This window comes from Choloepus didactylus, chromosome 4 (genome assembly GCF_015220235.1).
Source record: "Choloepus didactylus isolate mChoDid1 chromosome 4, mChoDid1.pri, whole genome shotgun sequence".
NCBI classification, from domain to species: domain Eukaryota; kingdom Metazoa; phylum Chordata; class Mammalia; order Pilosa; family Megalonychidae; genus Choloepus; species Choloepus didactylus.
In genome coordinates, this window is record NC_051310.1 from 99,445,852 (window position 1) to 99,459,382 (window position 13,531).

At 48.3% G+C, this 13,531-nt stretch overlaps 1 protein-coding gene across 1 annotated transcript in view; it reads left to right on the plus strand.

Annotated features, from left to right (window-relative positions):
* RASGRF1 (Ras protein specific guanine nucleotide releasing factor 1) overlaps window positions 1–13,531 on the plus strand; it is a 120,182-nt gene that overhangs the window by 63,672 nt on the left and 42,979 nt on the right. Inside the window, 4 exon segments of the mRNA XM_037833258.1 lie at window positions 7,316–7,564; window positions 9,758–9,812; window positions 9,814–10,132; window positions 12,126–12,251. Coding sequence (XP_037689186.1) covers window positions 7,316–7,564; window positions 9,758–9,812; window positions 9,814–10,132; window positions 12,126–12,251 — 749 coding nt within the window.

Here is a 13,531-nt window from a genome sequence, read left to right on the forward strand (position 1 = left end):
ACAAAAGTTTTTAATTTTGCTGAAGTCATATCTATCTATCGTATCTTTTAAAAGTAAGTGCCTTTAACCTGGTTTTGACCAGGCTGCATTTCAGAGCCTGGGGTCTGAATGTCACACAGTGGAAGTCAGGCCACAGGGGCGGGTCGGCCACCGGGCTCAGAAAGATGCTGGATTTTGTCTTCTGGGTTTTTATTTAGGAGGCATGTTTGATGAGTTGTTAGTGTCTGTTTGGATGCTTGTTTTGACTCAGTTTTTGTTGTTACTTATTTGAGCAGGTGACTTCTTGCTCTAGGCTGTTTAAGATACATAGCATTGTGAGTAAAATTTTATGCATTCGTTCTTTCTTTAAATGAATTTTTCTTTTCCTAATTACAAAACAAATATATAGAACACTTCAAAAACAAAGAAGAGCCAAAAATGCAGGCTCCAGGGCCCCTGGGTTTATTTGAGTCACCCTGGGGGTGAGGGGGACACTCCTGAGGCAGACATGATTCTCCTCCAGGGATTGCACTCCTCAGCCCCTTACCCTCAGCCTCTTTCCTGCCCCACCCTGGAGCCCACTGGCTCTGTGACTCCTCACCTGCTGGTGCACACCAGGGGCCTGCCGGGACCCAGCCCCACCTGGGCCGTGTTGTTGCCACCTAGAGCAAGCATCGAAGTAACCCACAGCCTCTTTGCCACTTCAAGTGCATGCTCCGGGGAACTGCAGGCGCCAAATTATTTAGCCAAGCGTGTGCAAGTTCCCTGCCCTCCACCGTCAGCTCGCAGCTGATGAAGAGAACATTGGTGAACCCCCTGTGTGCCAAGAACTTTTAGCCTAGGCGGTTTCATGTGCAGCAGGTCTTTTAAAGCCTCTGGATGAGTTTATGAGATATTCTCCCCATGAGGACATTGTTTCGCAGTCAAAGGAAGTGGGGTCCAGAGGGAAGGTCTGATCTGGAAGGAAAGTGCTCTGGTCCTGAGCCCAGCTCTGGGTACGACTGTTAACAAGTCACTTGACCTTTTGGAACTTGGGCTTCTCATTTGTAAATCGGAGATGATGATACCTCCCTACTCACCTCCTAGATTTCTATCAATGATCAAACAAATGTCACATGCAAAATTAATGTTAAATGTATAGAGGATACTCATTCATTTTCTAGAAAGAATATATATTAGGACACTAAGGTTAACTAGATGAAACCAAAACAAAGTCATCTATGAAAGAAAAATAACAAAAATTTAAAGGACGATGGTGAGAAAGTAAAGGGAATGTCAAAATCTATACTACGAACCCAGGGACTGCCCTATCCGCCATCCAACCAACCTGGCCTCCCTATGGAAATAGTCCCTGGGTACTGGCCCTGCTGGGAGGACACTGGGGAGCAGAATGAGCAGATGTAGCCCGTGTGCCTGGAGAGTTCAGTGTTTCTTGAAAGAGACACATAGAAAGATAATTATAAAACAGTGTAAACAGTGCTATAAAAGAGAATATTGTGCAGTGCTGTGAGTATACAAAAGGCAAAGAATTAATCCACCTGGCACATTTGGGGAAGACTTCCCAGAGAAGGGAACATCAGACCCAGCCTCGAAGGATGAGTTAGTGTTTGCTAAATGATGAAGCAGGAAGGGCATTCTGGGAAAAGGGAACAGGATAAGGAAAGGCTCAGAGGCATGAAAGCATATGGTGTATTTGGGGAATGATCAGTAGTTCCATGGGGCTGCAGGGTCGGGAAAGGGGTGTATTGTGTGAGAAATAATCTTGATGCATTTGTGATCTCTAGCTATACTACCTGGCAAGCTATCCCAGAGGTCTTGGAGCAGAAGGACTCGCAGACTGAATTAAGCTGCATAATCACACCACATACTGAATGAATTTAATACACATCATGAGAAGCCTTGGGGAGAGATGGGATAGTGGATTAACACATTTAGGATAAACTGAGTGAGAAGGAGGGACCATGCTACCTGAATTGTGTTTACACAATGTTCATAAATCCTTTCTTTCTACAAGGCCCAGAGTTGAAGTTAGATGAAACAGGCCCAATAGATAAAAGTAGCCTGGGCAGTGGCAGGGTCTTACTCTGTCGGAGAGGTATGGGGCAAATTGGCCTGGCCACAGCTCTTCCTTACTAATTTACATGAAGAAGAGCTATGGATTTTACTACATTTCTTGAGCAGAGGTAACATGGGGCCAGAATGGGTATCACAAACAGGTGGCTGATTTAGGACCTCATGAATATTTGTGTTCCTCATGAATATTAAGCAGCATGTGAATATTTCGTGTGTACTCTGCTTAGCTTATATATGTCTACTATGTCTCACAAGCTATTTCCTCCCATAGTTAATTTCATCTATTCTCCTTATTTCTCTTATTTTGTATTGTATAGCACAATTAGATTTTCTTAAGCAATACAACAACCTGCAAGACATGGTGAAAGGTGGGGCTGGCATGAGTCAGATGAGGGTAATGTGACAGGTGAGGTGTTCAGTTTTATTTGGTAGGTAGTAGGATCATACCCAAGGGAGTGGTAGGCTCCCCTGTGGTCACCCCAATGGGGAGAGAGTGGAGACAGAGAGCCTGGCTGGAGAAAGGCGTTGGTGCTATACAGCTATAGCGTCGGTGGCCTGGAGTCTTTCCCTGGAGTTTTGCCCCTTAAGTCTCTGAGTTCTGGGACAGTTCCCATGTCAAATATCCTGCCCTGTTGTCAGACCATGAGTCAAGAGCATCCTGATTTTGGGTTTGCAGCATGAAGAGGCATTTGGACTCAAGCGTCACAGATACTCCTGCTACCTGCATAAGAGAACACAACTGAGCCCTCCCTCAGCAGCCCTATGGGGGGATGCTGGTGGTCAAGGTCTCAGAGGAGGGTCCGGAGAATGACGAGTGGCCAGCCCCCAGGCACCCCAAGGGCTGAGACGTATTCCACCTGCTCTGGGTTCCTGGGTGCTGAAGCTTTGCCCCCACATATGGCCTCAAGGACAGGTAGACACGAAGCAGGCATTCTTCTTGGGAAAGACCAAGGAGAAAAAGAAAGTCCTTTCCACTCAAGCCAAAGGCCTCATGTCAATGCCTGGGAGACAGGAATGGCTCTTAGAGTTTTCATCAAAGAGCAAAGACAGAAGCAGGGCTGAATTTAGAGTCATAAAATGTTCGCATTGTGAACAAGTTGAAAACAACTTCTAGCAGGGATGGCAAGTATCTGGCACACAAGCCAGCCATTCCTGAACCAGAACCATGGCAGACATTACTAATCAATCATAGCATTCTTTTGTGCTGAGTCTGCAAAGAATCATCAGCAAGCACTAGGCAGCGACTAACAGTCAGTCAGAATTGGTATCCAAGGATTTTGGTGTCCAGGGATTTTGCTGGCACTAAATCCTGATTTAGTGCCACTCCCATTTTACAGATGGGAAAGCAAAACTCTAGGATAGATTTATGTTACTATGTAATATTGGGTTTACTATAGGACCTATAACCAACGTTGATTGTGAGGTTTGGAACAGAAAAGAAAGGAGAAGAAGACAGTTATAAAATGGAGAAGACTTTTTTCACTTCCTCTACCCCCTCCAGTGGCAGGAGCCAGAGAGAAGGTGCTAGATTCTGTCCACAGAAAGCAAACCCTTGCCAAGGGGGTCCAATTATTACCATTAAGATGCCCAGTCTGGACCAGATGCTCTGGTGTGTAATGAGTTACATTTTCCCTGTAGAACATACAGATCTGAGGAGAGACTTGGCTCAATTTAAGGAACAGTTACTGAGTCCCTTCAGCCACAAGAGCTGGACACATCTCTTCATTAATATTGCCCAGTGAGCCCTTTCCACCTGCAGAAACTTTCTTCTACCCATTATTTGATTATGCTTCTCCTTCCCAGCTTCTTGTCTTCCTTTTGAGTTTAAACTAGCTGGATCCCTTATCTGTGTATCCCAGGTTGTTTACATTTTCTCTGATCATTTTAACCTCCTTATCCTTTTCTGAGTTCTGGGAGAATTTTTCAAATGTGTTTAACGTGTCACTCATTTGATTTTCTGAGTGTCCAATCTGCTGTTTCCTTTTATTCTAGCCTTAGGTTCAGCAATCTTGTCTCGTTTCCAGGAGACCTTTCCTGATCTCAGATTATTTCCTTTTCATATTTCCTCCTTATGGTTCTGTAAATGCAGTAAGTTTTCCAGAATCTTGGTGAAATCATAAAACAGAAGTTTTCCAAAATGTTCAGTGTCTTGCAGCAAAGCTGCTTTAGATGGAAGCGTCTCCTCTGCTTCTTCAGGATGGTCTCTTTTGGAGCTGCAGGATCTTTATAGGCCCTGTGCTTTTTCTGTATTTTTCTCATCCTGGAAAGAAATCCCCACTTCCCTGCTCATTGAGCAAAGGTTTATTTGTTTATTAATATTTGAAATCCCAGAACAATTCCAAAGAAACTCCTCTAAAGAAGGACAGCATGAAGGAGAGGAGTGCTGTCCGAGCTCCTGGGTGGGAAACGGCTAGGTGGGGGGGTCAGCATTCATTTACTACCTACTGCAGGCCAGACACTGTTCTAGGTCTTATTATTTCCATTTTACAGATGAGGAAACTGAGGCCTGGAGAGGAAGTAGCTCATCTAAAGATCCAAAGGAAACAAGAGTTAGAGCTGGCATTGAACCCATATACTCTGATTCCAATTCTTGTATTCTTTCCACTATACCACAGATGCTAAACCTGTTCTTGTCATGAAAACATTTAAGGGATAAATTCATAAATTTCTTTACATATTTCTTTCCCTATAAACTCATAGGATAAGATGCCCAGGTGTATCCTTTTAGTAGTGTCATATATTTATTTGCTCATTTATGTATTATTCTAATCATATACCACCAGAGCACAAAAGAGATTTAAGGCAGCCAATTAAATACATATAAAAACAGATCTAATTTTAATCAATGTGTTAGGGAATAAGGCAAACAAAAAAATAAGGAAGGAAAAATAAAATAAAGCCTGGAAGAGGTTAAGTGCACTTGCCATGAGTTCTAGATATAACTCTAAGCTTCTTAACAGACAAAAAAAGAAAAAAGGAAACCATGATTGCAGAGATTCACGATGTCCAGAAAACGAAAAACAGTTGCTCAAGAGTCATGATAGATCTGATGTGACAAGGAAAACATGTCTGCTGTTGTTCAACCACCAGGGAGCGCTGTGTGATGCCTTTCTGGAAATTCACAGCTGTGGGTTTCCATCACACACAGTTCATGCCACTGGCTGCTCGCTCAGACACAGCTGGAAAAAAGTGGACCGTGGAAGTTTAGACCCAGCTCAGCTCTCAGTTCCTCAGCTCCCTGTGGTCTAGTTGACTGCTCTAGACCTCACGTCTTGGCAACCTGAGAAAAGTGGAACTTGCTACCAGACCCAATTTGGAAAGTTCCAGAAAAGGACTTATTGGTCCAGCTTGGGTCAGAGTCCTACTCCATGACTCGTTCACCTTTGCCAGGAGTGAAGGACTTTGATAGATCCAATCCAGACATGCCCAACCCTGGGGGTTAGTCAAATACCTGAAGTCTAGCTGACCCACTGCTAGAGCCCTGACGCTTTAAGGCTAAAGACCAGCCCTAATGCTTTAACAGGCAGCCAAGGAGAGGTCAAGGAGGGGATGGCCTCCTCTTACAAAGACGAGGAAGATTGAAGAGACCAGCTGCTGAGAAGTCTGCCCCACCTTGGCTTTGTAATAAATGGACATCACAAAGCCAGCTTCATCCTTAGTAGCTCTTTGGAACTTGGGGAGGAGAGATGCAACAGTAATGTGGCTTTCTTTGAACTGAGTTGGATCTATCAAAGTCCTTCACTCCTGGCCAAGGTAAACGATTCAAGGAGTAGGACTCTGACCCAAGCTGGACCAATCAGTCCTTTTCTGGAACTTTCCAAATTGGGTCTGGTAGCAACAAGTTCCACTTTTCTCAGGTTGCCAAGATGTGAGGTCTAGAGCAGGCCAGGAGATTAAAAACTGGTCGCTGGTTGGCTAGTAACAAAAAGTAGTAGGGTTCTCAGACTTAGAAAAAAAATTAGACTCTTGGGGCCCTAATTCAGCTATTTGTTTTCTCATTCAGTCATGTGCTGACTCTCACTCATGGTGGCTTGATTCCTCGTGTGGTTCTTAATTTTGGATTGTGAGCTCATATTCAGGGCAGGGGGTTATCTATACCAATAAATATATATATTCATATATCTATGACTATCTTGTAGGGCCGGGTTGAGGGGAGCCCTTCCAGAAAGGTTTTGCATTTGTTTCCACAGTGGACCCCAGGAATATTACATCCTGCAACCACTTTTTATACTCTTTTGTTTTGTGTTCCCAGACCACAAAAGTAGAGCATACTTGTATTCCAAGACTATTGTAAAGGCAAATAATACATTCTCAAGGGAGCTTTGTGCTCTTCCCTGCCTTTCCCCAGAGCCCGGGATGAAACAGAAAAACTTGCAATCTCCTTTCCCTGGTGGGTAGATACTTTTCTAGGCCACGTTTCACTGAGGGTTCAAGGGTCCTGGCGTTGCATGGAGGTTTCGTGCCAGCTCCCTGCCTCCTGCAGGCTCAAGCCTTGTCTCCCATCCCTATTAAAACCCAAGACACTTGTTTTCCAAGAGCAGCAGATGCCCTAAAGACAGATAAAATGTCAACTGGTTTCCAGATTTCTCTTCATTTTTGGCCCTTGGGGATTTCCCTTGTATCTTTTGTCCTCCTACTTATTTTTTATTGAGGCATAATTCACGTAACATAAAATTCATTTTAAAATGTACAATTCAGTGTTTTTTAGTCTGATCATTATGTTGTGCAGCCATCACCACCATCTAATTCTAGAATATCTCCATCACCCCCAAATGAAACCTTACAGCTATTTGCAGTCAGTTCCAAATCCCCCTCCTTCATTCATCAGTTAATGGATATTTGGGTTGTATCCACTTTTTTTGGCTATTATGAATAATGCTTCTAGGAACATTTGTATACAAATTTTTGTGTGAACAGATTTCCTTTCTATCTTGTTAGCTCAGCAATACATTCGAGAAAAAAAAAGATCATAATATTTTATCTGGTGTTTCTAGAGGTTTTATAATGTAAGGTTTTTAGGATATTGTTAGGAAAAATAAGTTGCAGCCTCTTCATTTTCAGTGTCATCCTTCCAAAGCTTCCCTCGTTCTCTTCATCAAACAAACTAGTCCTTCAGCCGCCGCCCTTGGCCGTTGGTGCCTGGGGAGACGGTGCGTGTGGCAGTGGCCTGCACGCCGAGGGAGCTCTCCCCTAGTGGGAGAGACAGCCTTGGGCTCCGACAATTTCAGAACCACGTCACCTCTTCTCCTTCCTCCCTCCTCAGATCCGACGCCTCTCTCTACTGTGATGACGTTGACATTCGCTTCAGTAAAACCATGAACTCCTGCAAGGTGCTGCAGATCCGGTACGCCAGCGTGGAGCGGCTGCTGGAGAGGCTGACGGACCTGCGCTTCCTGAGCATCGACTTCCTCAACACCTTCCTGCACTCCTACCGTGTCTTCACCACCGCCGTGGTGGTCCTGGACAAGCTCATCACCATCTACAGGAAGCCCATCAGCGCCATCCCAGCCAGGTGGGCAGGCCCACGGCCGGCGGGGCCCACGGGCTGCCTCCTCTCCCGGCAACCACAGATCTCCCAGGCCCGGGAGGGAACCTGAGCACTGCATCGGCCGTGGCCTGGGAGGTCCCCAGAGGATAGGCTGTAACAGGCACTGGGAGTGTGGGAGCCCCTCCCCAAGGAGCCAACCCAGCCCTCTGCAAACAGGCAAGAGGGGGTGACCTGCCTGACGCTATGCTCTCCCCACCCTGCTCTCTTCTCCCTTCTGTCACCTCTCAGGACCCCTCCCTTTGTACAGTCCCTCTCCAGAGGATGGGGCTTCTTCCTCCCTACCACCTTCCCCCATTTAAAACAAGAAAGAAAGAAGGAAAAAACTTTACCTTGGCTCAGATTAAACTGCATCTCTGCTCCAAGGGGAAAAGTGGGAGCCCTTTGTGGTAAGCTTGGGGTGGTACAGTGAGCGGGGAGCGGGGCACCTTAGCCCCACATCGATGCCATCTGTCAGTCTTCATCAGCACTGCTCAAACTGGAGTCCAGAAAGACAAAGAGACTTGCCCAGGGCACAGCACTTCTGAGCTGGGTGGGGACTTGAACCCAGGGCCCTGGTCTCGTTGAGCCCACTCAGTGGCCACTCCTGTCTGTAAATCTTAGTTTAACAAAAACTTTCCCTCCAACCTCATCAAAGCGAGGCACTGGGGAGTCAGTGTCAAATCAAGCAAGACCCTTCCTGCCTTTGAGATTCATAAGGAAGGCAATTATTAATCCTCATTCAACAGAGGGAAAGTGGGGCACGGAGAGATGAAGGGCTCACCCATGGCCACGCAGTACAGGCCAGATTTGGGGACCTGCCCGGGCCCTGACAGACCTCAGTGCTCAGCAAATGGGAGGGGCCAGCACATGCTTTCCTTTCCCGAGAGGCCCCACCTGGACCTCAGTTGCAGACAGCCCAGCCCACCCCATCCCTCAGAGCCCCAGAGCCCCGCTCTGATCGCTCCCCCCAGGTGAGACATGGAGTCACAGCCTCCACTTGGGGGCTGTCGGGAGCTTGGTTCCTGAGCCACACCGACTCCCCAGTGCTGCTGGGAGGCCCAGGCTGGTGTTGACTCGAGCCCTGGACCGAGGAGGGGCCGGGGGCCTGGAGGCCTGGGGCTCTAACCAAACCTTCCCCACCCACACCCTCTCCCACAGAGCAAACCCACTTCCCATAGTGCCTTCCCCTCTTCCCTCAGTCCACCCCCACCAGTGTCCTCTGTCCATCCCCAGCTCAGCCCTCAGCGGGGCTGGTCCAGTCTTGCCTCCGCCCTGAACTTCTTCCCACCTCCATGTGAAAGCAGGAGAAATCTTCCCACCTAGGATGGAGTTATTCCAATCAATAAACGAGATAATTCCCGGTAGGCAGCCCTTCCTTTCCCAGCAGGCAAGGCCGACAGTGGAAAGATCAGGTTCAAATCCTGGCACCTTGGCCGAGTCACTTAACCTCTCTGAGCCTCGGTTTCCTGTCTGGGAAATGGCGATAATAAAACCTACCTCCTCGGTCAATGTCCAGTGGGAAACAGAGCAGAACCGTTCCACGAACGCGAGCTGTAGTTTTGATTATTACCGTGTGTGTCACCTGTTTCCCACCTGGCCCCAAGGCTTGGGCCTCAGGGTGGGGTGGTGGTGCAACCCACTGAGGCCTGTTGAGCCCCGCAGCGAGGTGGAAAGGATGCTGGGTTTAGAGTCGGGAGGCAGCACCGCAGACCAGTCAGCTCTTGTCTCTGGGCCTCAGTTCCCTCACCCCTCAGGACCTCCGTAAGGATAAGGTCAGAGCATGCAGGTGAGATGCCAGGCCCTTGTGTGGGAAGGAAGGAGGTTTTGCAGAAGCCTGCGGTCAAGGGGGACCACAAGTCAGATACTGCCGCAGACCAGAGAGAGGCAGAGGAGGATGTGTCAGCTGCACCCACCCCCTGCCGTGAAGGCGCCACACCCCCCACCCAAACTATCAAGAGCAGGACACTTGGTCGCAGGTTATTTCATCACTGTCCCTTTCCCCTGCTCTCTCGTTCAAACCCATCTGCTCAGGGTCAGCCCAGGCTTCAGGGATCATGAGAATGAGGGATCCACAGCTGCCACCCTGAGCCCCACCAGGGATTGGGTGGGGGGTGGCACCTGAGACAGGCCAGGCCTACCTTGACCATTTCTTTTCACCAACCCCTCACCTCCCCCCAGGTCACTGGAGCTCTTGTTTGCCAGTGGCCAGAACAACAAGCTTCTGTATGGCGACCCCCCCCAAGTCCCCGCGCGCCACCCGCAAGTTCTCCTCCCCACCACCCTTGTCCATCACCAAGACGTCATCGCCCAGCCGCCGGCGGAAGCTCTCCCTCAACATCCCCATCATCACAGGCGGCAAGGCCCTGGACCTGGCCGCACTCAGCTGCAGTTCCAACGGCTATACCAGCGTGTACTCAGCCATGTCGCCCTTCAGCAAGGCCACGCTGGACACCAGCAAGCTCTACGTGTCCAGCAGCTTCGCCAACAAGATTCCAGATGAGGGTGATATGCCCACCGAGAGACCTGAAGACCCCTCGACTCTCAGCAAGCAGAGTGAGTGGCCTCCTGGCTCATGGACCCAGTGAGGCTTGGCCCAGCCACGCTCTCCCTTGGAGCTCTCCTCAGTGCTCCCACGGGGCAGAAGGGGAAAGGCCTCGAGGTCCCAGCCAGACATGCTGGCAGTGCAGAGAAGCAGTCAGGGAGCACCATGTGGGAGCCCCGGTGGCCAGGGTGCGGTGGGCAGGAATTCTAGGGCATCTCCGTACCTTAGATGGGAGTCAGCTCCTGCTGTCCTGATGACAGCTTCTCCTTCATCCCTATATTCATCCATCTATGCAGTGACCATGTCCTGGGCACCCACTCTGGGCCAGGCCCCATTCGGAAGCCTGGAGAGAATCAAACCCAGGTCCTGCGCTCCAGGATTCACAGTGTAGCTAAGGAGCCGGACCAGGCACTGAGACTTGGATGCCTGCTGTGGGCTGTGTTAGAGGGATGTGGAGGGGTGCAGAAGGTTAAGTGGGGACCCTGTCAGGAGGGTCAGAGGAGGCTTCCTGAGAGACACACTGGATCTGGATTTCCACTAGGAGGAAGGAAGAACACTCTAGAGAAGGGGAATGGATGTGTAAGACTGAGGAGCAAGAAAGAACATTGTGTGTCCAGGGAACAGCTGGAGACTCGGCATACCTGCAGTCTTGGGTATGGAGCGAGTGGCTGGAGATGACACTGGGCTGGGGCAGGCTGGACCTCCCACCTCCAAAGCCTCTCCTGATCATTCTAGAAAGGCACTTGTGTGGGTGGTTGGTCTGGTTCTCATATCAGGTCAGGCCATATCTGGGTACCACCAACATTCTTTCTTGGTTATCACCATGAGAGCACGTACACACCCACATACATACCCAATCCTGGGCTTGTCAGAGGCCCAGGCTTTAAGGAGGAGACCTTTAAATGAGACTTTGAAGATGGTCAGGATTTCTCTCCTCTGAGTTGAGAAAAGGGAAGGTAGAGGGTGCTCCCAGCCGGCGAGGGGTAAAGCCCCAAGCGGCTCCATCACCAAGTGACATTTACTGTGACCCATACGATAAAAGGGTGACATGCACAGCTGAAGGTCGGTAACCAAGGTAACAGCCTGCCGGAGAGCCCCAAAAGCCATCCTGCAGATGCCAAGGTCCCAGGGAGTGGGGAGGAGACATAATTTCATCTTACATAAATGCACAGTGACTCTCCTGAATGAGTTCAAGCTTGTCCTGAGAAATCACCTGATACCAGGCTCCTTGACCAGTGATCTAGGGGATTCTGAACCCTGTTTAGCTGTGTGACCAATTGCATGTGCGCGTGGGGGGGTGTGTGTGTACATGTGGGCATTCTTTTCTAAAGAGAAGATCTGTGGATTTCTTTAGGTTCTCAAAAAGATCAAGTGTAATTTCACTCATTTTGTAGTTGGCGATACTGAGGCCCAGAGAAGTTTAGAGTTTTTGACCCAAGAGCTCACCAAGCCAGAGCTGGACTTTTAACATAATTCATTAGCTTTCCTCAAAGTGTGCAGACCATGAGGCTCCCAAGATTACAGAGACTCTCTAATTTATTGTCCAAACCAGGGCACTTTCGAGGGTGACCAGTGACACAGGGCAACAGTATAAAGCAGGACAGATGGTCACCCTAACTAAGATGCATCACCCAAAAAAAAAAAAGCAACCTTGCTACTGAAAATATGTATGGACCAGCTGCGTGGGCCTCACCTGGGAGCTTGTTAGAAACGCAGACTCTCAGGTCCTACCCCAGACCTCAAATCAGACCCTGCATTCCAACAAGATCCCCAGTTGTGCACGTTAAGGTTTGCAAAGCTGGTAGAGCAGAAGCCCTTCCTGGGGATTTACCATACACATTAGCATGGGAAAGGTTCTGATGTGTTCGTGTCAAATAAAGCTGTTAAACTTTTTTCAACTAGCACATCCCAAATTTAGTGTTTTGCCTCAATAAATTATAAATATGAATTTTAAAGTTGATGTATAATTGGAAAAAGTAAAATCATTTCCTTGTTTCCTCCCAGGCTCAGAAGTCTCCATGAGGGAAGAGTCAGATGTTGATCAAAACCAGAGTGACGACGGTGATACTGAGACATCACCAACTAAATCTCCGACAACGCCCAAATCAGTCAAAAGCAAAAATTCTTCAGGTAAGATTCAGCAGTCCGGAAGTACAAATCCCAGAGGATGGGTGAGATCAGAGCCGGGAGGGGGCAGCCGCAGGGCAAGGAAAGTAAAGGCGAGTGGGCAGCGTCCCTTCTGTGTTAGGAGGGACTCCTCCAGGCAACTCGGCTGATACGTCATCACCCCCAGGGGAGACTGGGTACCAGGACATTGGCTGGCTCAGCCCTGCTCATCAGCTCAATGTCGTTATTCCCCCGTCTTCAGACAAGCTGCATCTAACCGCACCCCAGGCAGGTGGGCAGGAAGGCCAGCATCTTAGGACCCTTTCCCAGAATCTCCAGGTGCAGAAGGGCCTCCTGGGTTCCCACTGCCTGTCAGGCTCTGTGCTGGGTCCTTGAATTGTCTTGACAACCTTGTAGCATGGCCACATTATCCCCATTATTTCAAATACGTAAAAAGACTCCAAGAGGCTGTGATGCTGCTTTTCCCACCCCACCCCCCACCTCCCATCTCAGCATTATGATCCTACGAGTGATTGAGGAACCGTCTTGCTGTCTGGTCCCCATAAATCACCTCACCACACAGGGGAGCTGTGAGAACCCCAAAGGTGGGGAGAGAGTCAGCAAGGGCCTCTCCTCCCAGGCAGCCCCTCCCGCCTCACCACAGCCTTCCCAGAGCCCGGCTCCCACACCCAAGGTGCAGCCTGAATCCCAAACTCCCAACTATCCGGGGTTCTGGGAAGAAACCCAGCCAAGCCACAGCTTCTTGGACACAAAAACAGATTCCATGGAAATTCAAATTTCAGAAGTAAAACTCTTTTAAAAAAAAAAAAAAATTTCAGCAAGGGCATTAGAAAAGTTTATTGTTGCAACCTTTTTTTTTATTTTAAATTTTTTATTTTGAAATACTTTCAAACTTACAGGACAGTTACAAAAATAATACACACCCCATACATTGAACTCCAGCATACTCCTATCCCCCCAGATACCCAGATCCACCAATTGTAACATTTTGCCCTGTTGCTATGTCATTCTGTCTATTCATCAGTCTATCCATGCATCTATCTGTCCATCTGTCTGTCTTTCTATTTATCAATCCATTTTCTGAACCCTTGAGTGTAGGTTACATACATCATGCTCCTTGAACACTTAATTCTGCCACATGTATTTCCTAAGAACAAGGAAATTCACTTCTGTATCAACCTTAAATGCAGTTATCAAGTTCAAGAAATCTAACATTGATATAAAGCTTACAGTCTATATTCAAGTTTTTTCCCATGTCCCAGAAATATCCTTTTGAGCTTTCT